Source organism: Symphalangus syndactylus, chromosome 13 (genome assembly GCF_028878055.3).
Source record: "Symphalangus syndactylus isolate Jambi chromosome 13, NHGRI_mSymSyn1-v2.1_pri, whole genome shotgun sequence".
Taxonomy (NCBI): Eukaryota; Metazoa; Chordata; class Mammalia; order Primates; family Hylobatidae; genus Symphalangus; species Symphalangus syndactylus.
Window position 1 is genome coordinate 45436366 of NC_072435.2, and position 25454 is coordinate 45461819.

At 54.3% G+C, this 25454-nt stretch overlaps 3 protein-coding genes across 5 annotated transcripts in view; 1 reads left to right on the forward strand and 2 right to left on the reverse strand.

The window, feature by feature from the left end:
• NCAN (neurocan) overlaps nt 1-3174 on the forward strand; it is a 41697-nt gene extending 38523 nt beyond the window's left edge. For all 3 annotated transcript variants that reach the window (XM_055237381.1, XM_063616154.1, XM_055237382.1), the window contains one exon: nt 712-3174. In XM_055237381.1, coding sequence (XP_055093356.1) covers nt 712-857 — 146 coding nt within the window. In that variant the 3' untranslated portion in view covers nt 858-3174. The remainder of the gene's footprint in view (nt 1-711) is intronic.
• A 3775-nt stretch (nt 3175-6949) lies between these two features.
• HAPLN4 (hyaluronan and proteoglycan link protein 4) lies at nt 6950-14015 on the reverse strand. The gene is made up of 5 exons (XM_055237407.1): nt 13937-14015; nt 12707-12824; nt 12074-12436; nt 9797-10129; nt 6950-9483 (listed from the first exon to the last, which is right to left on the reverse strand). The coding sequence occupies exons 1-5, from the start codon at nt 13937-13939 to the stop codon at nt 9092-9094; spliced, it is 1209 nt and encodes a 402-aa protein (XP_055093382.1). The 5' UTR covers nt 13940-14015; the 3' UTR covers nt 6950-9091.
• A 1531-nt stretch (nt 14016-15546) lies between these two features.
• TM6SF2 (transmembrane 6 superfamily member 2) lies at nt 15547-24864 on the reverse strand. The gene is made up of 10 exons (XM_055237408.2): nt 24613-24864; nt 22547-22650; nt 21870-21967; nt 21698-21801; nt 21212-21294; nt 20137-20261; nt 19496-19597; nt 19131-19223; nt 17681-17800; nt 15547-16057 (listed from the first exon to the last, which is right to left on the reverse strand). The coding sequence occupies exons 1-10, from the start codon at nt 24705-24707 to the stop codon at nt 15848-15850; spliced, it is 1134 nt and encodes a 377-aa protein (XP_055093383.1). The 5' UTR covers nt 24708-24864; the 3' UTR covers nt 15547-15847.
• Between the last annotated feature and the right edge of the window lie 590 nt (nt 24865-25454).

Here is a 25454-nt window from a genome sequence, read left to right on the forward strand (position 1 = left end):
GTGTGTGTGTGTGTGTGAGAGAGAGAGAGAGAGAGAGAGAGAGATGGAGTTGTGCTCTGTTGCCCAGGCTGGAGTGCAGTGGCACAATCTCGGCTCACTGCAACCTCCCGGGTTCAAGTGATTCTTGTGTCTCAGCCTCCTGAGTAGCTGGGATCACAGGTGTCCGCTGCCATGCCCGGCTAATTTTTGTATTTTTAGTAGAGACAGGGTTTCGCTACGTTGGCCAGACTGATCTCGAACTCCTGACTTCATGTGATCCTCTCGCCTCAGCCTCCCAAAGTGCTGGGATTACAGGCGTGAGCCACCACACCCGGCCTGGTTTTGTTTTTTTTGAAACAGAGACTCACTCTGTTGCCCAGGCTGGAGTGCGAGGCTCAATCACAGCTCACTATAGCCTCATCCTCCCAGGCTCAAGGGATCCTCCCAACTCAGCCTCCCAAATAGCTGGGACTACAAGCATGTGCCACCATGCCTGGCTAATTTTTTTATTTTTGTAGAGATAGGTTCTCTCTATGTTGCCCAGGCTGGTCTCAAACTCCTGGCTTCAAGAGATCCTCCCACTTTGGCCTCCCAAAGTGCTGGGATGACAGGGATGAGCCCTCGTGTCTGGCCTCTTTCCTCTACTTTCTCTCCTGAGGACACCTGCTGCATCAGGCCACCTGCCTCTCACCACCTTTTGTCCCTTCCCTGTCCTCCCTCACTTCCCTACAGCCAGACGTTCACATCGGATGCGGCGACACCACCACCACCACCAACACCACCACCAGCATCACCACCACAAATCCCGCAAGGAGCGCAGAAAACACAAGAAACACCCAATGGAGGACTGGGAGAAGGACGAAGGGAATTTCTGCTGAAGAACCAGAAAAAAAGAAAGCACAACACCTTTCCCACGCCTCCTCTGGAGCCTTCGCCTGGGGAGACAGAACCCAGAGAGAAACAAGAGAGTCCAGAAGTCCCTGAACCCCAAACCACATCCCCCACACACATAATCCTTTGTACAAAGCTCCTCTTTTCCCTTTTTTTACATGCACAAGATCCTCCTGGCAGGTGGAGCCAGGTGTCTGAAAAGTCCATTCTCGTCTGGCTGAACTCTGGGAGCGTCTCCCAGCTGAGGGAAGCACAAGTAGCAAAGCTCATTGGTCTGGTCTCTTGTTTGCCAGGCTGTTTGAAGCAGGCCTTGATGAGGGTGCATGAGTGTATGTTTGCATTCACACGAAGGAATTGCTTTTCACACCAGAAATTCAGACTTAGTCAGTGTTGGCTGAATTCCTAAATCCAGGAAGAAGCCTGGACGTAGGGTCATTAGCTTTGGGAATAGAAGGCTACACAGAAGCACACTGTTTTTGAACTTGACAACAGCTCTCCCTTTACCCTGGACTTCAGCCCAAGTTCCATCTTTGGTCTTGGTGGATAAACATACATAGTGTGGAGACCCCATGTACTGCATTTTAGGGATGTTTTTAGGACAACCTCCCTCCATGCCTTCAGAGTTAGGAGTGAGAATAATCAAAGCAATATGTAGGTGATGGAGGGAGAGTGTATTGCTAACCCTTCCAGGTCTAGTCCAGTGCTGAGATTTGGTGGTTCTGCATGTGTGATGAATCTCTTTCACACAAATAGACGAGAGGATATTTAGGGCTAGATGAGCCCAGATTTCTTCCCCCTCCATCTCTCAGGGAGACAAAGAACCTCCTTCCTGGACCAAGGAGGTGCTGCCAAGTTTTCTAGCCCAGTGCCTGTACCCAGTCCTTAAGCAGACATTGGTAGTGCCCCTGCCCTGGGTCCCACCCCTGCCCCACCCCACCCTTGTCCCTGGCCATTGCTTGGTGGTCTAGAAACACTTAAAACTTGAAGTAGTGACACCTACCTGCGGTCATATTGTAGAGAGATGCTCAGTGTTAAAACTGAAACACACACACACACACACATTTTTCTCTTATAGATTTTAATTTTTTAAGTGGGAAAGAACTCACCTGCCTTCCTCCCCCAAATGTGCAACCTGTAGAAGGTCTCTCCACACCAGAGGCCAGGATCCAGTTCCCTCATCTCTGGCAGGAAAGATCCACAGCTTTTCCTCCATATCTGTTACCCACTTTCAGCAGTCTGGGTAAAATTTGTGGATCAGGGTTAAAAAACAGCATGGAGAATGGCCCTCTTCAGGAAAGAAAAATAAGCAAATACATGGTCCACCTAGGGCTTCAGTAAAGAAAGAAGTGTGTTAAGTGAGCCTGAATCCCTTCTGGGAAGTAATAATGACCATTGACAACTAAGAAGCAGACACCATGCTAAGGACTTACATACAATGTCCTTGAATCTTCTCAATAGCCCATTGACTTAGAAACTGTTACTTTCCCGTTTTACACACAGTGAAACTGAGGCTCAGATATAAAGGAAAGGTACTGGCTTGAAGTCACAACCGCGACAGGAGTAAGGATTTAGAATAAGGATTTGGTCCTGTTTTCTGGACCGAATCCTTACTCTGGCTCTCCTTACACTTTCTCTCCATCACCAAATCCTTACTCCAAATCCAGAAGTCAGAGCCAACTCCTATCTTGGTTCTGACCCAAATCCTGCTCTGGACTCTGGAGAGGAGACTGAAACATAATTGCACCCTCATACACATTTAGGAAATGGTTAAGAAGTGTGAACTGAACCCTTATCCTTGTCTTCAATCTTCCTCCCTGTAGACATCTATCTTATTATGGTTATTATTCAGAAAACCCAGGGATACAGGTTTGTCTTCTTACTTTGATAACTCTTCTTAGTTTAAAATAATAATAATAACACATCTTTGGTCATCTATGTCACACAAAAATTTTCCTTTGTTTGCGGGGGGCTGGGGATGCAGTGTTTTTTGGGGGGTCTTGGTTTATGCTCCCTGCCCTTGAGCCCCTCAGCCATTTGCCCTGACCCCACCTCGGCTCCACGGTGGGAGGGGGCTCTGGTCTTTTCTAAAGTGGGTGGTTTGTCTTTTGATCTTTCCCTTTTGGATGTGCGTGTGTGTCTGCGTGTGCCATGTGCGTGGCACGCATATGAGTGTGTGTGCGTGTGAACGGCTTTGGGTCCTGCTGGTTTTGCTGTGAGCTACAGTGTTCTGTGGGTCTGTGGTATCTGACACTGTGGACATTAATGTACTTCTTGGACATTTTAATAAATTTTTTAACAGTTCAACCTGCTTGTCACCACCTGATACCTTCATTCATTCATTCATTCATTCATTCATTCATTCATTCAGCAAGTATTTACCTGAGCAGCTATTGTGATCCATGTACTGTACTGGGTGCTGGGGAGATAGTGGTGAACAGAGAAGGTTTGATCTTTAGTGGGTGGTCACAGAAAGCTTCCCAGAGGAGGGGAATAGAATCTAGAGGAGAAGTCGCATTAACTAGATGAGGAGAGAAAGAAAGGAAGGGCATTCCACTGAGAGGAAAGAGTGAAAGCAAAAGTCCTCTTGCAGAAGAGAGCGGGTGCAGTGGCTCATGCCTGTCATCCCAGCATGATGGGAGGCCGAGCCAGGCGGATCACAGGGTCAAGGGATCGAGACCGTCTTGGCCAACATGGTGAAACTCTGTCTCTATTAAAAATACAAAAATTAGCTGGGCATGGTGGCATGCGCCTGTAGGCCCAGCTACTCAGGAGGCTGAAGCAGGAGAATCACTTGAACCCAGGAGGCAGAAGTTGCAGTGAGCTGAGATCGTGCCACTGCACTCTAGCCTGGCAACAGAGAGAGACTCCGTCTCAAAAAAAAAAAAAAAAAAAAAGGGAAGGGCTCACACAAATCAATAGGAAAAAGACAAATCCAGTAGCCAAGCAGGCAAAAGATATAAAGAAAAATTTTACAAAAAAGGAAATAGCAGCTCTAAAACTACAACATAGACTCAATAAAATAATATGTATTTTGCAAGAACATCTAGAGTCACAAGGAAGGGCACAAAAATATAAGAGAATAAACAAATGTAACAAAAGATGGCCAGGCGGGGTGGCTCACGCCTGTAATCCCAGCAATTTGGGAGGCTAAGGTGAGCAGATCACATGAGGCCAGGAGTTCAAGACCAGCCTGGCCAATATATAGAAACCCTGTCTCTACTAAACATGCAAAAATTAGCCGGGTATGGTGATGCACACCTGTAATCCCAGCTACTCAGGAGGCTGAAGCAGGAGAATCGCTTGAACCCAGGAGGTAGAGGTTGCAGTGAGCCAAGATCACGCCATTGCACTCCAGCCTGAGTGATAGAGTGATCTCCATCTAAAAAAAAAAAAAAAAAAAAAAGAGATCCTTGCATACATCAAAGATGATAATGTGCTTGAACTGTGAATGATTTACGATTTGCTCGACTGCCTGCACCTAAGGTCAAAGTTGGTGGTGGCGGTTGGAGATGTTCAACCTCACAAATAGAATTGCAAGCAACAACCACATCAAGATACCATTTTTCACCTATCAGATTGACAAAAATAAAAAGTGACAAGACATGAGGCTGCTGAGGATGTGTGGAACAAGTGAGTACTTTTTTTTTTTTTTGAGGAGTCTCGCTCTGTTGCCCAGGCTGGAGTGCAGTGGTGCGATCTCACCTCACTGTAACCTCCGCCTCCTTGGTTCAAGTGATTCTCCTGCCTCAACCTCCCGAGTAGTTGGGATTACAGGTGCCTGCCACCATGCTGGACTAATTTTTGTATTTTTGGTAGAGATGGGGTATTGCCATGTTGGCCAGGCTAGTCTCGAACTCCTGATCTCAGGTGATCCACCCGCCTCGACCTCCCAAAGTGTTGGGATTACAGCTGTGAGCCACCATGCCCAGCCCAGTGAGTATATCTATTACCTGTGGAGTACAAATTGGCCCCATCTCTAAGAAAATGTGGAAATCACTATGAAAATGGCAAGTTTTAGGCTGGGTGCAGTGGCTCATGCCTGTAATACCAGCACTGTAGGAGGCTGAGGCAGGTGGATCACCTGAGGTCAGGGGTTCGAGACTAACCTGGCCAACATGGTAAAACCCCGTCTCTGCTAAAAATACAAAAATTAGTTGGACGTAGTGGCAGGCACCTGTAATCCCATCTACTTTGGAGGCTGAGGCAGGAGAATTGCTTGAACCCGGGAAGCAGAGGTTGAGGTGAGCCGAGATCGTGCCATTGCACTCCAGCCTGGGCAACAAGAGCGAAACTCTGTCTCAAAAAAAAAGGAAAGAAAAAAAAAAAAAGGAAATGGGGAGTTTTGACCCTTTGAACAAACAACTTCTTCTTCTTTTTTTTTTTTTTTTTTTTTTTGAGATGGAGTCTTGCTCTGTCACCCAGGCTGGAGTGCAGTGGCGCAATCTCGGCTCACCACAACCTCTGCTTCCCGGGTTCACGCCATTCTCCTGCCTCAGCCTCCCAAGTAGCTGGGACTACAGGCGCCCACCACCACACCTGGCTAATTTTTTGTATTTTTAGTAGAGACAGGGTTTCACCGTGTTAGCCAGGATGGTCTCGATCTCCTGACCTCGTGATCCGCCCGCCTAAGCCTCCCAAAGTGCTGGGATTACAGGCGTGAACCACCGCTTCCGGCCTGAACAAACAACTTCTGAAATCATTCTCCAGTTATACTTGAACTTGTGAGTGATGATGTGGATACTCACTTCTAACAGAAAAATATTGAGAACAATATAAATGTCCACTATTAGGAATCTGACTACAAAATTATGATGCATTCAATCCAAACCATTGATCCTCTTCAGACTGTCAAAAGAATGGGGAAGAGGAGATTTGCTTTTTTTTATTTTTTGAGACAGGGTCTCACTCTGTCGCCCAAGCTGGAGTGCAGTGGTACAATCATGGCTCACTGCAGCCTCGACCTCCTGGCTCGAGCAATCCTCCCACCTTGGTCTCTTAAAGTGCTGGGATTATAGGCATGAGCCACTGTGCACGGTCAGGACCTTACACTATTTTTTCTCTTCATGCTTTGTTGTATCCTAGAAACTTCCAGTGCTTCCTCAGCCCCCGCCCTCAGCCCACATATTCATGTCAGGGAAAGTTTGCAACGTCTCTCCCTTCCTGGTACAGGAACTCCCCACCCAGTTTCCCAAATTTCATGCCCTGGATCTTGTCAATGACCCAGTCAGGACAGAGTTGACAAGGAACAGACTCATGGTGGGTGGCTAAAGGGAGAGAGTGGGCACAGGATGGGGGAAGAAAGAGGAGCGAGAGATTGGGGAGGTGGAGGAGGAATGAAGGACACCACTTCCAAAGAGAATAAAAATCAAGCCTGGCCACGTGCAGTGGCTCACGCCTGTAATCCCAACACTTTGGGAGGCCGAGGTGGGTGGATCACCTGAGGTCAGGAGTTCAAGACCAGCCTGGCCAACATGGTGAAACCCTGTCTCTACTAAAAATACAAAAATTAGCAGGGTGTGGTGGCAGGCACCTGTAATCCCAGCTACTTGGGAGGCTGAGGCAGGAGAATGGCGTGAACCTGGGAGGCAGAGGTTGCAGTGAGCCAAGATTGCACCACTGCACTCCAGCCTGGACGACAGGGTGAGACTCCATCTCAAACAAAACAAAACAAAACAAAAAAACCCAAGCCCCCCAAGCTTGTAACATCTTATCTAGGCCGGGCGCGGTGGCTCACGCTTGTAATCCCAGTACTTTGGGAGGCCGAGGCGGGCGGATCACGAGGTCAGGAGATCGAGACCACGGTGAAACCCCGTCTCTACTAAAAATACAAAAAAAAAAAAAAAAAAATTAGCCAGGCGTGGTGGCGGGCGCCTGTAGTCCCAGCTACTCGGAGAGGCTGAGGCAGGAGAATGGCGTGAACCCAGGAGGCAGAGCTTGCAGTGAGCCGAGATCGCGCCACTGCACTCCAGCCTGGGTGACAGAGCGAGACTCCGTCTCAAAAAAAAAAAAAAAAAAAAAAAAAAAACATCTTATCTACCAAAGTGTGCATTTATACAGGAATTACCCACTGGCTGCCTCATTTTCTCATTCATCAAAAGAAACAAGGATTTATTGAGCCCCTACTGTATGCTTGGCACTCACGGGGACCACAGAACAGCTCTGGTACAGCGGGAGAACACAGATTCAGAAGGAGTTTGTCATTTGGTCACACAGTGAGCAAGAAGAGGCAGAATTCAAACCCAAACCGACCTGGTCCCAAAACTCAGAGATAGGTTTCCTAGAGATGACGTGACAGTAAAGAGGGCCCCGGGGGGACCCCAGTACTCCTGCAGGCAAGACTTCAGGACTGGGGTCTCCCATGGCCAGGATGGCCTTGTCCATGGATCATGTGCCCCCAGCTGCCTGTCAACGCCGAGGACTTTGGCTGGGTCCTGACCTCTTAGCACAGATCGCCGCTTAGAGCCTGGTGGGTGTTGAATTTTAAAGAACATTCCATCCCTCCTGGATCTCTAAGGAGGGAAATGTGGGTGAGAATGGAGATGGGGTCTCAGAGGATAAAAGAGGAGCTCAATGCTTGCGTATCTTAAAAGGTCAGGGCACGCCATAGCCTTGGTTTCCTCATTTGCAGGACGACGACAAACATGCCCGGGTGTTGCAAGATTGTCTCGTGCACAGCTGCTATCCGGCAGAGAGTTAACGTGCAAACGGAGGTTGGCTTAGCAGCTCCAGAAGTCCAGCCCTGTCTGGGGAAGGGGCAGCCATCAGGCCCCTGATGGGGTGCAGTAGGATAGCCCCAGTAGGAGGCACCCAGGACTTCTGGCCCACAATGAGAAGTTCCTGAGAGCTGGATGTTTGGTTGTCATGAGGACAACGTTGACAGTCTCTATGGCAACAGTTTGGTGAACAGGGCCCCGTTGTCCACAAGGAAACGCCTAGGGGAACAGGTGTTCTGTTACCTAGGACACCAGAGTTTGGTCACCATGGCAACAGTGGTGGTGTCCAAACCACTTGGGGGCAGAGCTTGGAGGGTGGCCTGGAACTGGAGTGGGCCTGGGGACAGGGACAGTTTGTTTCCATGGTGAGAGCCAGAGAACTGGATGTTGGGTCACCCTGGGGACAGCTTCGGGGAGGGTGATCTCCATGGCGGTGGGTCAGGGTAGGGACAGCCAGAAGTTGAGGTGGAGGTCCCTGGGGTGGGGGCCAATGAGATGAGAAATGTGTGGTATCCATGGTTACAGCTGGAGGAGGGAGGCACCGTCTTCAGGGGTGTGCCTGATGAGGGAAGGGGTGTGTGACTCTAGGTGACAGGTAGCAGCAGGACTGGTTGCCTTGGTGACAGTGGGACCCAGGGCAGCTGCTCTCCATAACTAGTGACATGGATCTTACGGGTCCCCAGGTCTGGGAAGATGGTCTCTTTGGTGACAGTTGGGAAAGGGACATCAGAGGACAGGGTGGGTTTGCTCTCCCTTCAAAGAAATATCTGAGGGGTGGGATGTGGCCCCCAGTAAGTGAGCCAGCTGGCTGTGTGTCAGTCTGAGGTGGCAGATGGGGGTGCTTGCCCATGAAACTAGAGGAGTGTGCCCTGTTACCCGGAAACTTCAGGGGACTCTCAGGGAGAGGGGGAGAATGGGAGTCTCCAGTACTCAGGTCACCATAAGGGAAAATAAGCGCCTCGGCCCACAACCTCCATGTGACCACGGGGAGTGACCCTGAAGTTCCTGTAGTCTCTCCAGGTGAGGAGGAGGAGGAGGAGGCGCCCAGTGTCCACGTGACCGCAAGGGACTAGTGTTCAGTCTCCAGTGAGATGCAGAAGGTGTACGGCCAGTCTCTAGTCAATCCCGGGGGTCCAGCCACCAGGCGACCACGGGGGCAGTTGGTCTGTTTCCAAGTGGTCTCAGGAGGCGTGGCCAGTCTTCAGGAGCCTGCGGGTTCTGCTGGCCTCCTGAGGTCCTCAGGGGGCGTGGCCCTCATGGAGAAAGTTGAGGAGTTGGGGGAATCCTCTGTCCAGAAGAGGTGAGGGCTGGCCAGGCTCCAGGGAACTCCAAAGTACTGTTCTGCCAGGACTAGCCAGTCTTCAGGGACCCCAGGGGCACAGTTAGTTTGTAAGGGACCACAGGGAATGTGGCCAGTGTCCAGGGCTTCAAGGGCGTGGCCAGCCTCCAGGGGACCACAGGGCTCTAGACCAGTGGTCAAGCGCCCTGGCTGTCCGCCTGCTCCCAGCCTAGACGCGCAGAGGGGTCCAGGCAGCAGGATCGCGTGCGCCCCCTGCCCAGCCGCCGCCGCCCGCCCAGCCCCAGCCCCAGCCGCCGGGTGCCGGGTCCGGTGCTCCTGGAGCGCGGTAGCAGTAGACGCCGAAGAGCCGTCGGGTGGCGTCCGGGAAGCCGAGGCTGCGCACACCAGGCCTGCGGCCTCCGCAGCGCGCGCGCGGGTTCACGATGGGGTAGCGCGCGCTGCCATCGGCCAGCCAACCGGCGGTGCAGCGGTCCAGCAGCTGCAGCTTCCACGCGGCGAACAGCTGCCCCACCTTGGCCACGGCCGCGCCACGCGCAGCACACGCGCGCGCAGCTCCGGAGAAGGGTACAGGCCGCAGCGGCTTCAGGAAGAACACGCGCCCTGCGGGGGTGGGGTGGGGATGGGTTATTAGTGCGGCTCCTGGGACCTTGCCTCAGCGGGATTCAGGACTGCCCCCTGCATGCAGCCCAGGACTCTGGCCTCGGCCCCGGGATTCAGGAACAGTTCCTCCTATGCAGCCTGGGACCCCAGCCTAGGCCCAACCAGTGTTGGTACCAGGCGGTGTGTGCTGCGCCTAGGCACTCTTGGGAGAGGGGTCTCCTGTTTCTGATCGCTAAGAGCTGGGTGGGGAAGAAGGCCCCGGGGTTGGGGTAGTGTTGCAGCAGAGGCCAGTCTTGGGGGGAGGCCTACGCACCCGGCAGGTTGGACGTGAAGCAGAAGGCGTCGTAGCGTTCCTCCGCGTTATGTCGATACCCGTAGTTGCGCACGCCCCCGTTGGCATCACCGCCGCCCCCTGCGCTCCCGGTCCCTCCCAGGCCGCCGCAGGGCTCCCGGGGCCGGTTTACGGGGTATTGCACTGAGCCGTCGCGCAACCAGCCCGCGTTGCACCAGTCCAGGCCATCGCGCCAGGCCGCGTGCAGCTGTTCTGCAGATGCCAGGATGCCGTCCTGCTCGGCGCACGCGCGCTGCGCCTCCGCGAAGGTCAGCTTGTATCGGCCTCCACGGGGGTGGTAGGGAAAGACCACGCCTGGCGGGGGGCGCACGGGATCAGCCGGTACACCCCAGCCCACCCTCATGCACCTGTGAGTCTTCAACCGGGACCTTCTAGTCCATTCCTCCTCACTCTGGCCTCAGACCTGACCACGATAATCCCCAGTTCACACCCCATATAGCTGGCTCCCTTCACTTTAAGCTTGGGATTCACTTGACCCTCCCCCTTAACATACTAATTGTGTCCATCCCCTTCCACTGCTGGAGGCCTTTGCTCATGCTCTTTCCACCTTATTCTACTTGTTGAACTCCTACTCATCCTTCAAAATCCAACTCCCAAACCCTCTGCCATTCAGTCCTGTGTGCCTCTGACATTCCCCCAGTACTGGGTCCCTCCCTCTGGTCCAGCCCTGAGCCCACGGAGCCTGCGTTCAGTGCTGACTCTCTTAGACTAGGACCCCCTGGAAGATTGGCCCTAGGTGAAGACCCCTTTGATTCCCCCAGCATCGTCCAAGGCTGTACCCACTGGGTTCCCTTCTACCTTCAGTTCTGATGACTTTGGAACTTGTCCCTCATTGGACTCACAGTCCGTTCAGCTCAAGTATTTTGTGCGTCTGTGTTTGAGGGACGTGGGTTGGGGGTGAGTGGGGTACCCAGGAAAGAGGCAGACGGGGCCAGGGAGAAGACCTGGAGCTGACAGACTGGGGATTGAATCCTGTCTCTGCCACTAACTAGCACTGTTCTGGGCAAGGCTCTAATCTCTCTGAGCCTGTTGTCCATCTGCTGGTAATAGCTGTCTCCCTTGGGGTTTTTAGGAAATTAGAGACTCCTGAGTACTCTTCAACTAAGCACCTGTCACATAGAAAATGTCCAGTAAAGGAGAGCTGCTGCTATTATTGTTGTTATTTGTTATTGTTAGGAAGGTCAGCAAGCCAGGGCCCTGAAATCTCACCTAGAATCTTCTAAAGTGAACTAGAAAAGGCCAACCAAATGGGAGGGAATTCTTCAAATAGAAACCCCACCTCCCAGCTCCAGGGTGAGTCAATCAGAGCATCCCATCTTCCAGCTACAGTGATTGGCTCACAGTTGGGCACATGACTCAAGCTGAGCCAGTGAGAGACAACTCTGGGACTCTAGCTACTGCTCCTAGGAAATCAGTTGCTAAGCAGGGAAGTGAAAGCCTAGGCACTGTGGTCTTGGTTCCAGAAAGAGAAACCTGTGGGAAGAAAGCCTACCTGGGAAGCAGAGCAGAAGGGTGGTTCCTGACATGGTGTGAGTGCCTGGATCTCACTGTGCCTGAATCCTATCCCAGGACTTCTCAGTGTCCTCATTGTGGACATTTTGGACTGGATCACTTTTATTTTATTTTATGTTATTTTATTTTATTTATTATTATTATTTTTTGAGATGGAGTCTCCTCTGTCGCCCAGGTTGGAGTGCAGTGGCATGATCTCCGCTCTCTGCAACCTCCGCCTCCCAGGTTCAAGAGATTTTCCTGCCTCAGCCTCCCAAGTAGCTGGAATTACAGGAATGCACCACCATGCCTGGCTAATTTTTGTATTTTTACTAGAGATAGGGTTTCGGCATGTTGGCCAGGCTGATCTTGAACTCCTGACCTCAGGTGATCCGCCTGCCTCAACCTCCCAAAGTGCTGGGATTACAGTCGTGAGCCACCATGCCCGGCCTGGATCACTCTTTGTGGGGGACTATTCTGTGCCTTGTAGGATGTTTAGCTGCATCCCTGGCCTCTACCCACTAGAGGCTAGTAGCAACTGCCTTCTCCAGATGTGGCAACCTAAAATATCTCCAGACATCGCCAATGTCCCTGGGGAGGAAAATCACCCAGAATCAGATATGGGGGCTCTACCCCAACCAACCCTCTAAATGCCTGCAGGCCAACTTGATTTGGTTTATGTCCCTTGCCATCCCCGCCCCCCTCCTTCCTCAGAAGCAAGGTTTATCCTCCCCACCGGCTGATCACCTTCCAGGTCCAGCTTGACCATGCCAGCGTCGTCTTCCAGCTCATTGGTGACTTCGCACTCATAGCGCCCGTAGTCTTGCAGCGTGACGTTGCGGAGGACCAGGGAGGCATCCCCAGGCCCGTCGCCCTGCAGCTCAGCACGCCCACGGTAGCTGCCGAATGCCCGGTGCTGGGGGCCTAGTGCCACGAAGACGTCAGTGAAGGCCAGCGGGTCCACCACCTTTGTCCACTTGAGCCGGACGCCGTCGTGACCGTGGGCGGCTGCCTCATAGTGGTAGCGGCAGGGCAAGACGATGGTGCCACCCCGGTGGCTTACCACCTGCCCAGGCGCTGTCTGTACCACTACCGAGCCCGACTCACCCTCTGCGGACAACCAAGCAGGGTTCAGAGAAGGGACCTAGGGGCAGAAGGGGGCCCCTGGGGAAGGTGTCTCTGGGGAGGGGAATGTGGGAAGACTCGGGTGGGGGTCGGGGAATCAGAAGGGTCCAGGGGCTCAGAGAGAGGGCGAGGGGCTCAGATGGGGAGTGGTTGGGGGAACCGTGGACGTCAGGAACGCCCTACCCCCTACCCCTCTCCGCACTTGGCCACTTCTGCTTTTCGCGGAGAAGACCACTTTTAGCGGCCCGGACTCACCCAGCACGTGCACGACCTTCTTCCGGCCACGCTGCGCCCCCGCGGGGGCTGTGAGCAGCAGGACGCCCCAGGCCGCGGCCCAGAGCGCGCCGGGACCGAGGGCCGCCCGAGCGCACACCTGGGGGGCGGACACAGGGCGCTCAGTCCAGCCTCCCAGCCTTGGCTTTTCGGAGGCCTGGCTCCCACCCGGGCCTGCCTTCCCCACAGCGAGGACCTCTCTCACGCCCATGCCCCCACCCTTTCCGGGGTCCCGGAGAACTCCCCCTCCTCCTCCTGGGACCTCACATCCTAGCTTCTGCAAGAATCCACGCCCCTAGACTCCCCCTGCCCTTAGTCCTGCCCCAGATCCCGCCTCATTCCAACCCCCCTTCCCCGACCCCAAAACCCGAGGCTCGCTGCCCCGCCCCCTTCTGGCCCTGGCCCGGGCCGGGGATAGGGGGTTGGGGAAGAGCTGGAGGAGCGGCGGCAGCAAGGTTATCCGTGCGCCAGGAGACTGCAGCAAACCGGGCCGGGGCGGGCAGGGAGGGGGGAGAGCTGGAGAGACAGAGGGAGAGACGTGGGGAGAGAACAGGGACAGAGAGAAAGGCAGAGAGAGGCAGAGAAGAGAGTGCGCGACACAGAAAAAGGGGAAGGGAAGAGAGAGACGCAGAGATGGAGAGGGAGAGACAGATGGAAAAGAAGAGACAGATGTAGAGGGAGAGACAGAGATGGAGAGGGAGAGACAGAGGCAGAGGGAGAGACAGAGGGGCAGAGGAAGATACAGAGATGGAGAGGGAAAGAGAGATGGAAAGGGAGAGACAGAGAAGAAGAGACAGAGAAGCAGAGGGAGAGAGAGAGAGGCAGAGGGAGAGAGGAGAGGGAGAGGGAGAGACAGAGAGGCAGAGAGAGAGACAGAGAGGCAGAGGGAGAGACAGAGAGGGAGAGGGAGAGACAGGAGAGTGCGAGAGGCAGAGAGACTCAGAGAAGAGGAGGGAGAGATAGGGGCAGGGAAAGACAGAAACGGAGAGGAGAGGAAAGAGGCAGAGAGGATGACAGAGATGGAGAGAGGCAGGGAGAAATGGAGAGGGAGAGAACCTAGAGTGCCAAAAAGAGAGATCAAAGAGGGTGAGAGACAGAGAAAAGGAAGAGACAGAAGAAACTCAGAGGGATATAGATTCAGAGACAGAGAGATATAGAATCCAAGACTGGGGAGACGGGGCACGCACCACCCGCGCCCGCAGCCCCACTTACCATCTTGCCCGCGCGGCCCCCGCCGAGCGGCCCCTACGCACCCGGACTGCGCTCCCCGCACACCCGGTTAAGACTGGGCAGGTCCCTGCAGGCGGCGCAATCCCGGCGTCTGCCTGCAAGGGGAGGAGGAAGGCGGGAGAGGCGGGGTGTGTTAAAGGGGCCGCCGCGGCCCACGCTCCCCTGGAGCAGTGGCTGGAGCGCGGGCGGAGAAAGAAGAGCTCTGGACTTGGAGTGCAGAGCTAGTTCCCGCACCCTGCTAGCTGAACTTAGACCAGGGAAGAACCTCTCTGAGCCTCAGTTTAACCATCTTTGAAATGGAGGAGGGGGCTGAGTCTTCTATCTTAGTTACTGTGCTTTGGCAGGGGACCTGGGGGATCTGGTGAAAGAGATCATTTGGCCTGCAGGCCTCAGTTTACCCATCTGTCCATTGGGTAGTCATACTGGGGTCCTGGTCTCCAGCACCCCAAAGGTGCTCACTGTGAAGGGTGGGGGCCTCAGGATAATCACACGCTGCTGTGGCCTGGAGCCACAGGCCCTAATCCGAGTCTCCCCCTCACTGGCTGTGAGACCTTGGAGGAGACAGTTGGCCTTTCTGAGTCTGCTGCTGACTCTGGTGAAGATCCAATAGCTAGACATACAGTAGATCTCTGGAGGGGTTGGGAGGGGCAAGAAAAAGGGACATCTAGGCCGGGCGCGGTGGCTCACGTCTGTAATCCCAGCACTTTGTGAGGCCAAGACGGTAGGATCACCTGAGGTCAGGAGTTCGAGGCCAACCTGACCAACATGGAGAAACTCTGTCTCTACTAAAAATACAAAATTAGCCAGGTGTGGTGGCACATGCCTGTTATCCCAGCTACTCAGGGGGCTGAGGCAGGAGAATTGCTTGAACTCGGGAGGTGGAGGTTGCAGTGAGCTGAGATCGTGCCATTGCATACCAGCCTGGGCAACAAGAGCGAAAATTCCATCTCAAAAAAAAAAAAAAGAAAAGAAAAAGAAAAGAAAAAGGGATATCTGGTCAAGGCCCAAGTCACCCCTAAACCTGGCCTTTCACCCAATTTCAAAAAATCAAACAATAGGAAACAGTGAGTCTTTCTCCTAACACCTTGGCTTCCTTCCAGGACTCAGTTTCCCCTAAAATGAGCCCAACCCGACCAGATAGCAGAGGCAGGGTTGTGGTTTCTGTGGTCCAACAGGCTGGGGCTCCATCTCTTAGCTCAGCCATGCCTCGGGGGCTGATGGGGGGAATGATCTCGGACCAGGACCTTCACCTCCTGCAGCCTTGGTTTCCCCATCTGGAATACGGAGTGAGATCCAGCATGTAGCAGTCAAGGTATACAGTAGGTGCTTAATAATGTATCATACTATTAGTTATGATTTATTGGTAGAGCAGGAACTTTTCTCTCTGGCTGTGACCTTGGGCAGGTCTCTTGTCCATAATGAGTCTCGGTTTTCCCATCTGGAAGATGAGCCGTGCATACCAACCAGAGGCCGCCTTCTGCTATCCCGGCACCTCTCGCTCCTGGCAACCACGATGGCAGTGATAGGTGGGCCCTCATGGGGGCCAAGAAGAGGATCCCTCTCCCCTGCACCCTGAAACACTTAGGCAGTGATATTTTGGAAATTGAAAGGGCTTTTACTAAAAGGATCGATGGGGGGGATGATGGGTTAAGTTCTGGAAGGGGTGAAGCGTTCGTGTGGGAGTTGGAGCATGGTGACAGCTGTGGGAGGCTCTCCTTGCAGGAACACTTGGTCGTTGGTCTCCATCCCACCCACTGGACTGAAACCACCATAGCCAAGACTAAAGACACCCGGAGATGTCCCTCCTGTCTCCACAACACCCGACCCCCACTTCCCCAGGTAGGGCTGGCTGGGCACATAAACAAAGTCCTGGGTCCTGAGTCCACAGCCCTCTCAATGCTGCTTCTTGTGGAGGGCTAGGGGATCGGAGGGTGGTGGCTGGTGGAAGAATGCGGGCCACCGAAGGCAACGGTAGGCCAGCAGGTGGGGGCCCAGCGCATACAGCAGGTTGCACACGAAGAAGCAGCCCCAGGTGTCCTCAGGCACACGGTAGGTGAAGGGCGTGCGCAGGTGCATGGAAGCCCCCATGTGCGAGAACTGTGCCTGGTAGCCGGACAGGGAAGATGGGTGTCAGGGGCCAGGAAGGAACTGAAATCCCAGCATCACCGACGGCCCCCCACGTAGGTCAGGCAGAACCCAGGGGATGCCCATCCCCACCTCTCGGGCTTTGCTTATCTGTTTCCCATCTCCAGTCCATCTATCTGTCTTTTTTTTTGTTTTTTTTTTTTGAGACACAATCTCACTCTGTTGCCCATGCTGGAGTGCAGTGGTGCAATCTCGGGTCACTGCAACCTCTGCTGCTTCCTGATCCTGGGTTCACGCGATTCTCGTGCTTCAGCCTCCTCTGAGTAGCTGGGACTACAGGTGTGCACCTCTACGCCCAGTTAGTTTTTTGTATTTTTAGTACAGATGGGGTTTCATCATGTTGCCCAGGCTGGTCTCGAACTCCTGAGGTCAGGCAATCCATCCACCTTGGCCTCCCAAAGTGCTAGGATTACAGGCATGAGCCACCGTGCCTGGCCTATTTTTAAAATTTCTATCTATCTATCTATCTATCTATCTATCTATCTATCTATCTATCTATCCATCCATCCATCCATCTATCTATTTAGAGATAGGGTCTTGCTCTGTTGGCCAGGCTGGAGTGCAGTGGCACAATCATGGCTCACTGCAGCCTCAACCTCTTGGGCTCAAGCGATCCTCCCATCTCAGCCTCCCGAGTAGCTAGCACAGCAGGCACATGCTACCATGCCCAGCTAATTTTTGTACTTTTTGTAGAGACAGGTTTTTGCCATGTTGCCTAGGCTGGTCTCAGACTCCTGGGCTCAAGCAGCCCTCCCACCTCGGCCTCCCAAAGTGCTGGGATTACAGGTGTGAGCCACCTTGCCCGGCCTTCTGTCTGTAAAGATTCCTGCCCTTACATGTCCTGTCTGTCCCTCCCTGTGCTTGTCCACTTGTCTGTGAGTTCCCCCCAACTTGCCTAACCCCATCTCCTGGGCCCTGCACCCCGTCTCTCTCTGACCTGGCTCCAGATCCTCCTCCCAGTCTTCCCCACCCCAGAGGTCTTGGCACAAATCCTGTGGATTCTAGATGTTTTCCTTGTCCCTACTTCCCTGGCCGGAGCCCAGGCTTTAGCACTTTTCATCAGGAACCCAGAAAAAGGCTCCTCGCTCTGACTGGGCCCCTCACTGCTCAAACACCTCCTCAAACGCCCCATCACCCTCAGTACAAGCCCCTAGTCCCAGAGTTCAAAGCCTTCAGCATCCAGCTGCCAATTTCTCTTATCTCTGCCTTTACCGGTGTTATGGCCCTGCTAAATCACTCTCTCCCTCTGTGCTTTTCCTTAGGCTGTTCCCATTCCTGGAATGTCCTTCCCTGCCTGGAGAACTCATCCTCGTACATCAAAGCCCAGCTCCTACGCCCTGCTTCTAGGAAACCTTTCCCCTCTGGAATCCTTCACAGCCCCTGTCCCTCTTTTCATGGGGCTTGGAGTGTCTGTATCTGGCTTCGTCTCCCCTAGACTAGGGAATCCTGGGATACTGGGCCTGGGGCTGGGGCCTCTTGGGGTCCCATCATTACAGTGCCCAGGGAGGACACCAAAGGCATTCATGAGTAGACAGAAATTCCCTCCCATATGCCTGCTCACCCACCCACCAGCCACCTCACCTGGCCGATGGCTCCAGCAAACACCAAGGCCCAGTCTGGCAGCCAGGAGCAACCAGGGAAGGTGAGAGCATAGGCAGCCAGGCCGCAGAAAGGCAGGACATAAAACATGTACATCAGCATCTGCAGGGGTGGGAGGAGAGGGGCACCAGCCTGTGAGATGAGCAGCTACCCCAGGTGGGTCTCCTGAGACCCCTGAGGTGGAGGCCCTGAGGAAGGATCTGGATGGCCTCAGACCCCACTCAGGCTCTCTGCAAAGTGCTCCTCTATTTCCCTTGGGGATCCTTGCCCCCACCCCCCGAACACATACGCCAAACCTACTAACCTTTCTCTGGAAGTGGCATGCGACCCTGGCCTAGCCAGTCAGACCATTCCAGCCCCCTGTCCATGATGCTCAGTAAGGGATGGGCAAGTGATTCAGGCTGGGCCAATCTGAGCCTGCCTAAGACTTGTGCTTAAGCTCAGGGGTAATAAGGGCTCACATTGCTCTGGGGTGGCTGAGTGGGGTGCATGGAAGCCTGAAGCTGCCACAGGCTGTCTCTGCCACCCCATAAAGGGACTGCCTGAGAGCGGAGCCATGCAAAGAAAGCAGAGCCCAGAGGCCGGGCATGGTGGCTCACGCCTGTAATCCCAGCACTTTGGGAGGCCGAGGTGGGTGGATCACTTGAGGTCAGGAGTTCGACATCAGCCTGACCAACATGGTGAAACCCCGTATCTACTAAAAATACAAAATTAGCTGAGTATGGTGGTACACGCCTGTAATCCCAGCTACTTGGGAGGCTGAGGCAGGAGAATCACTTGAGCCCAGGAGGTGGAGATTGCAGTGAGCCGAGATCACGCCATTGCACTGCAGCCTGGGTGACAAGAACAAAACTGTTTCAAAAAAAAAAAAAAAGAAAGAAAGAAAGAAAGGGCCGGGCGCGGTGGCTCACGCCTGTAATCCCAGGACTTTGGGAGGCCGAGGCGGGCGGATCACGAGGTCAGGAGATCGAGACCATCCTGGCTAACACGGTGAAACCCCGTCTCTACTAAAAATACAAAAAATTAGCCGGGCGAGGTGGCAGGCGCCTGTAGTCCCAGCTACGCGGGAGGCTGAGGCAGGAGAATGGCGTGAACCCCGGGGGGCGGAGGCTGCAGTGAGCCGAGATCGCGCCACTGCACTCCAGCCTGGGTGAAAGAGCGAGACTCCGTCTCAAAAAAAAAAAAAAAAAAAGAAAGAAAGGAAAAGAAAAGAAGAGAAAGGAAAAGAAAAGAAAAGAAGAGCCCAGAGTCTGCACCTTGAGCACCTGGATCCAGCCATACTTGAAGACCACATCTGTCCTTTTTTGGTAGGACAGTAAATTCCATATGGGCTTCTGCCTATTTGAGTTGTGCTTCTGGCACCTGCTTCAAAGAGGCCCAGTGGACCCCTACCCAAGGCAGGGGCATGGCCTTCTCCCTGCTCCCCTCTCACCTGCACCTTAGGGTAGGCCACAGGGTCCCGCAGGTATGGCTCATACTGGTAGATATAGACAAAGCAGGCATCTGTGGGGCAATCGAGCACCACCTGGAGCAGACAGACATACCAAGAACCCTCAGACATCCCTCCCACAGGAAGCCTCCCCCACCCTCCCAGGCCCACACCCCTTGCTCTGGCCTCTCCCAGCCCAGCTCAAGTTGGGCTGGCTGGGAGAAATGGGGCTTTGTCATGGAACACTCAGGTTAGACTTGATGAAGAACTTCCTTGGATGATCAAACAGGAAGGGCAGTGTGGGAGAGGTGGGTCAGGGAAGGGAGACCGGTGGCAGGGGAGGGGGAGACCAACCAGGGCAGACTCACCAGGCCCCGGAACAGAGTGAAGAAGCCAGCAAGGATGAGGTATATGACAAGGGCCAGGTCAGCCGGACGCTGCAGGAGTCCCTTTCTTTGTTCCTCTTGCACCTGGCCCAGGGGAGAAAAACAGACAGCATGAGAGGTAGGCAATGAGAAGTGTTCAGTAGGTACTCAATAAAGGCACTCCTAAGGCTCCTCCCTTCTTTCTTTTTTTCTTTTCTTTTTTTTTTTTTTTTCTTTGAGACAGGGTCTCATTCTGTTGCCTAGGCTTCAGTGAAGTGGAACAATCTCAGCTCACTGCAGCCTCAATCTCCTGGGCTCAAGTGATCCTCCCACCTCAGCCTCCTGAATAGCTGGGACCACAGGCATGCACCACCACATCTGGCTAATTTTTTAAACTTTTTGTAGAGTTAAAAAATCTGACTGTGTTGCCCAGGCTGGTCTCCAATTCCTGGGCTCAAGTGATCCTCTTGCCTTGGCCTCCCAAAATGTTGGGATTACAGGCATGAGCCATCGCACCCAGCCCTCCCTTCTTTCTTACGACAAAGGAGATCTTTCCACGGAAACTAAGTCTTTGACCAAAAGCAACTCACACGAGGAAAGTTCAGGCATGTTGGGGCAAGGCCTAAGAGGGGTAAGGCACTCACCATGTTGGCGGTGCAGCAGGTTGGCGCCCGGGGCTGGCTGAAGACCCTCATGCCCGCCCAGCATGGCACCAGCAGGTAGGGGATGGTGAGGAAGAAGGCAGGCCTGATCTCGGAGCTGTATTTGCCTGCCATGGTGCAGAAGAGAGGGCATCAGCCATGCCAGAACCCTGCTGGACGTCCATTTGTTTGTTTGTTCTGAGACAGAGTCTTGCTCTGTCACCCAGGCTGGAGTGCAGTGGTGCAATCTTGGCTCACTGCAACCTCTGCCTCCCAGGTTCAAGCAATTCTCTTGTCTCAGCCTCCTGAGTAGCTGGGATTACAGGCATGCGCTATTATGCCTGGCTAATTTTTGTATTTTTAGTATAGGCAGGGTTTCACCATGCTGCCCAGACTGATCTTGATCTCCACGGCTCAAGTGATTGATGAGGCAGGCAGATCGCTTGAACCGAGGAGTTGGAGACCAGCCTGAGCAACATAAGGATTACAGGTGTGAGCCACTGCACCTGGCCTCTCTGGCTGGACATCTTGATTCAGAAATACCATCCTCATTCAAGCTCCACCACCCTCCATGGCTCCCTAGTGCCCACAGGATGATGTCCATGCTCCTCAGCCTAGCCTGCCTCAATTTACCTTCTGAATATGGATCCTACCTTCCAGTGGGTTCTTTGCTTCCTACGAATACATCTTGGGTGTTCCCTTTGCTGAGGTTTTGCCATGCCAACCTCCCAGACTGCCTTCACTGCTCTACCTCCCAAGACCTACTCCTGAAGCTTTCACCCTGTCCCCAAGATTCACCCTAAAATTCCCTTCCTGTGTCAACAGAATTCTGGGTCAAACCCCTGGGGCTGGGAACCATTGCCTGGGGAGGAAGCAGAGTTTGGGTTCCCCCACCTTCCAAGAGGAAATGGGGACCGGAAAGCGGTGGGCTGCTGACTGAGGCTGTGGACAGGCAAAGAGAGAGGTGGGGCCTCTGCAGACATCAGGGAAGGGGTGGAGGATCCAGTGGGGGTGCTTCTAGGTGCAGGGCAGTGACCAAGCCCAAGAGAACCTGGATTTCCCAAAGCCTTGTCCTTACCAAGAATGTTTCCTGTAAGGAACACCAGGATGCTCATGGCGAAGGAACCCAGCCAGTAAAGTCCAAAGTTCCGGTATCTCTTCCTGAGCAGGGGATGGAGGGGTGACCAGCAGGTAGTCACTCCGTAATCTCAGAGCCCCAGCCAGGACCCAGAGACCACCGTGGGTTTCCCAGCTCCGGGTCCCTTTCAGTTTTGCCCAGGATGGAAGGGACAATAGGGAGTTGAATGGGGGAATAACAGTGAGACCCTCTGTCCAAGAACAGAAGTGGCTGCCCAGGCACAGGGTGGATGTAAGCAATGCTAGGCCACCACCTACACCTGAGATGTTCCCTGGAACCTTCTCCTGGCCACCCCTGGCTGGAGCCCTAGAGAGGCGTCCTGATTTCTCCTGCAGACACTTCTGGCTCCACCCTGCCCTGGGACCCCATCTGAGGATGCAACTTCTCTCCCAGGGTCAGGGGCCACCCTCTCCCTGTCTCCTGCACCTCCTGCAGATAGCGCCGGCCATGGCCAGGTAGAGGAGGTAGTGAACAGTGCCATCCCAGTAGCAAATGAAGACTCCGTGTGCTGTGCGCAGGTATGGCTCTCCCTGTGGGGGCAGGTGGGAGACTCAGACGGGCAGTGCAGCAGGGGGATCCCTGGCCGTCCCCCAAGTACCTCCTTGGTGTAGAACTCCATGAAGCCCACCACATAGCTGTCTTCCTGAAGAGCGATGATGAGGTCCACAACCGAGGTGAAGGCGAAGACCCCGAAGACTGCAGTGAGTGGGCGGGCCGGGTCAGGTGTGAGAGGGGACACGTGTGGGTGGGGCTAGGGCTCAGTGTGGGCGGGGCTTGAAGTTAAGGTCAGAGACGAGATTATTCCAGGCAAGGACTCCAGGCCCAGTCCCTGCCCCAACCCCAAAGGTTGCATGACCACAGTCCTGCGTCATTCTGCATGTCTGATGGAGGAGACACAGCCTGGCTCTCAGAAGTCCCTGGTTTGATTGGGAGGCACAGTGCCTGCCTTTGGGAGTCCCCAGTCTCATGGGAGAGGCACCATCCCTGCCCTCAGGAGATCTCAAAGTGATGAGGCAGTACACTCTTTTTCAGGAGCTTCTAATCTGATGGGGGAGATGCAGTCCCTGTTCTCAGGAGCCCCAGCTCTGAAGGGGGAGGCTCTTTGAGGTTCCCCAGTTTAATGGGAGTGTTCAAATCTCTTTGAGGTCTCCAGTCTGATGGGAGCTCTTCAAGGGCCCCCAGTCTGATGGAGGAGGCCCTTTAATGACCCCCAAGTCTGGGCGTGGAGGCCCTTGCCTGGACCGTCTTCCTCCCCACAGCTTCCCACTGACTCACCAGCATAGAGTGGGTCATAGGAGATCTCACCATGGGACAAGCTGTAGACCACCACGAAGAGCAGACCCAGGATTAGGGCGCTCATCAATGCTACCCACAGGGGGCTGTGGAGAGGGAAGCCAAGTCAGGGAGGCCAGGCCCAGTGCTGAGGCATCGCCCCACCCTCCCTGGTGGGGGAAGGGGCAGACTCCTGGAAGTCCCAGGGGTAGAGACTAAGTGTCTATTCATCCATCAATGCTGTTCCCTGAAACTGCTCTCACCCTGTGCCAGGCCCTTGCTCAGGCTGTTTCTTCCTTCTGGAAACCGCTTCCAGAAGCCTTTTCCACTTGGCAAACTCCTACTCATCCTTCATGGCCCATCCACATTTTTCTTCCTCCATGAAGCCCTCCTTGACTCCCCAGAAAGGATCACTGTTTAACTTGGGCTAGCTACAGAGGGGACATTCATCAGACTCTTTTTCTCTTTTCTTTCATTTCTTTCTTTCTTTCTTTTTCTTTCTTCTTTCTCTCTCTTTCTTTCTTTTTGAGACGGAGCACTGACACCCAGGCTGGAGTGCAGTGGTGCAATCTTGGCTCTCTGCCTCCTGGGTTCAAGCGATTCTCCTGCCTCAGCCTCCCAAGTAGCTGGGATTACAGGTGCCCACCACCACATCTGGCTAATTTTTGTATTTTTAGTAGAGACAGGGTTTCACCATGTTGGCCAGGCTGGTCTGGAACTCCTGACTTCAGGTGATTTGCCCACCTCGGCCTTCCAAAGTGCTAGGATTACAGGCAGGAGCCACCACGCCTGGCCTGCCCCTTCTGACTTTACCATTTATCCCATCATTTGTTACGTGTTTGACTCAGTCTGTTCAGTCATTCGACAATGTCAAGTCCCTCTGTGGCCAGGCCCAGCTCCCAAGCCACAGGGTCTCGAGTGCTCAGTTCTGTAGACTTCACTGTCTGATGCTCCCAGCTCCTCCCAGCTAAAGTCCAAATGCCTCTATTAACTCCACCCTACCCCTGCCCTGATCTGCACCCACCACCTGATAAGACTGGTCAACCAGTTGCATAGATAACAGAAGCCAGGTCTCTGAGCAGCCCTCAACCCAGGTGGGCAAATCCAGGCCCAGAGAGGATGGGAGTACTGTCCAGTTATCCAGGGTCACACACAACACTCTGTCGATCACTCTCCAGGTTCCTATTTTCTCATGATCCCCTCAGAACCCAAGATCTCCATCCTGACCCCATCTAACAATGACATTATAGTACTCAGATGAGACCAAGACAAATCTTTGTACACAGTTTATAATCCTTAATCCTAACTATGTGATGAGATCTAGGATCGTGCCCATTACACTGATGAGGGAAATGAGGCTCCCAGAGGAACTTGGCTCACCCAGGATCCCAGGAGATGGAGATGGGTATTCCCACCCAGGGAGCCAGGCTCATGGTTAAGACTCTCTCCACCCCATGGCTTGGGTTGAGCTGCGTTTAGAAGTGTGAGGGGCTTGCAGATGCCCACTATCTGGTGGCTGGACCCACAGGGCTAGGATCTAGGGTTAAGAGACAGGGACCAGGAAAGGGAACCAGTAGGGGGAACTGAGTCTAGGGACACAGTTAGCCAGCCCTGAACAAGAGGAAAGTCACAGGCCTGAGACAGGCAATGGAGCAGGGTGCGTGTGTGTGTGTGTGCGTGTGTGTGTGTGTGTGTGTGTCAGCAGGAGCCAGGTACCCGGGGCCTTATCTGGAACAATACTTTTACCCTTGGCGACTTTGGAGCCTATGCAGGGCGCATCCCTGGGAAAACCCCAGAAGCTCTCATCATTCCTTCTTCCCAGGCCACAAACATCTCAGGAGCGGCCACATCCCAGCCTCCAGCCCGGCAGGAAGGGGACTTCCGGTTAGAGGGGGGCGTTCTTCTGGCCCAGCCCCAGTCCTGCCAGGTCGGAGCTGAGCTGGGGCGCAGGGCTCGCAGGAGCCAGGTCCGCGGACCGCACATCCTCCCTCCAGCCCACCTCCAGTCCTCCCCGCCCCCGCCCGCCTCCACTGTCCCCGAAGGCCGCCCTGGCCCCTCCCCGCACGCACTGCGAGAGCGCCGAGACGTGGTTGAGCGCGTAGGACACCGGGAGGGCGCTCAGCGACAGCGCCGCAATCTTGCCGGCCAGCGGCGGGATGTCCATAGCGGCGGCGGCTGGACCCCGGCTCAGCCCCGGCGCGTTCTCCAGGGCGCTCGGCTCCTTGTTGGCGGGGCGTCCGGGCCGAGGCTGCCAGGGACCCGCCCCGCACAAAGGTCGCCCCAAGCTGCGCCCTGGGCAGGCCGCCGTGACCGCCCTGCGTGTTCCCAGGGCGCCTCCAAGGCCCCTCCCCGGCCCTCCCCCTGGCAGCTGCCCCGCCCCTTCACCCCTCACCATCGACACCCTCGTCTCCAGTGGCCGTCCCGCCGCTCAGCCTCAGTTTCCCTCTCTGTCAAAGGCTGGGACACAACACCTCGGGATGCTTCTGTTCTTAGGCCAAGGGGTGCCCCCTCTTTCCCCTGCCTCCACAACTTCGTTCTAAGGAAATTCGTTCTCCTGGACTCTGCGCTTCTAAACCTCTGCATTCCCCAGTTTCCCGTCCCCACCCAAAGATCAGGTGGGCATTCCCTGTGCGCACTGATAGAGCAACCTCCAGCTCTTGGGTGCAAAATGCCTTTCAGTGGGCTTAGATTTGGGTTTTCACAAGGTGGCCACAAATGTAAACGTGTTTCCAGGCAGGTGTGAAGTTTTTTTTTTTTTGAGAGGTCTCACTCTGTCGCCCAGACTGGAGTGCAGTGGCCTGCCTTGAACTCCCAGCCTCAAGCGATCCTCCCACCTCAGCCTCCCAAGTAGCTGGGACTACAGGTATGCACCACTACGCGCAGCTAATTATTTTTTGTAAAGACAGGGGTC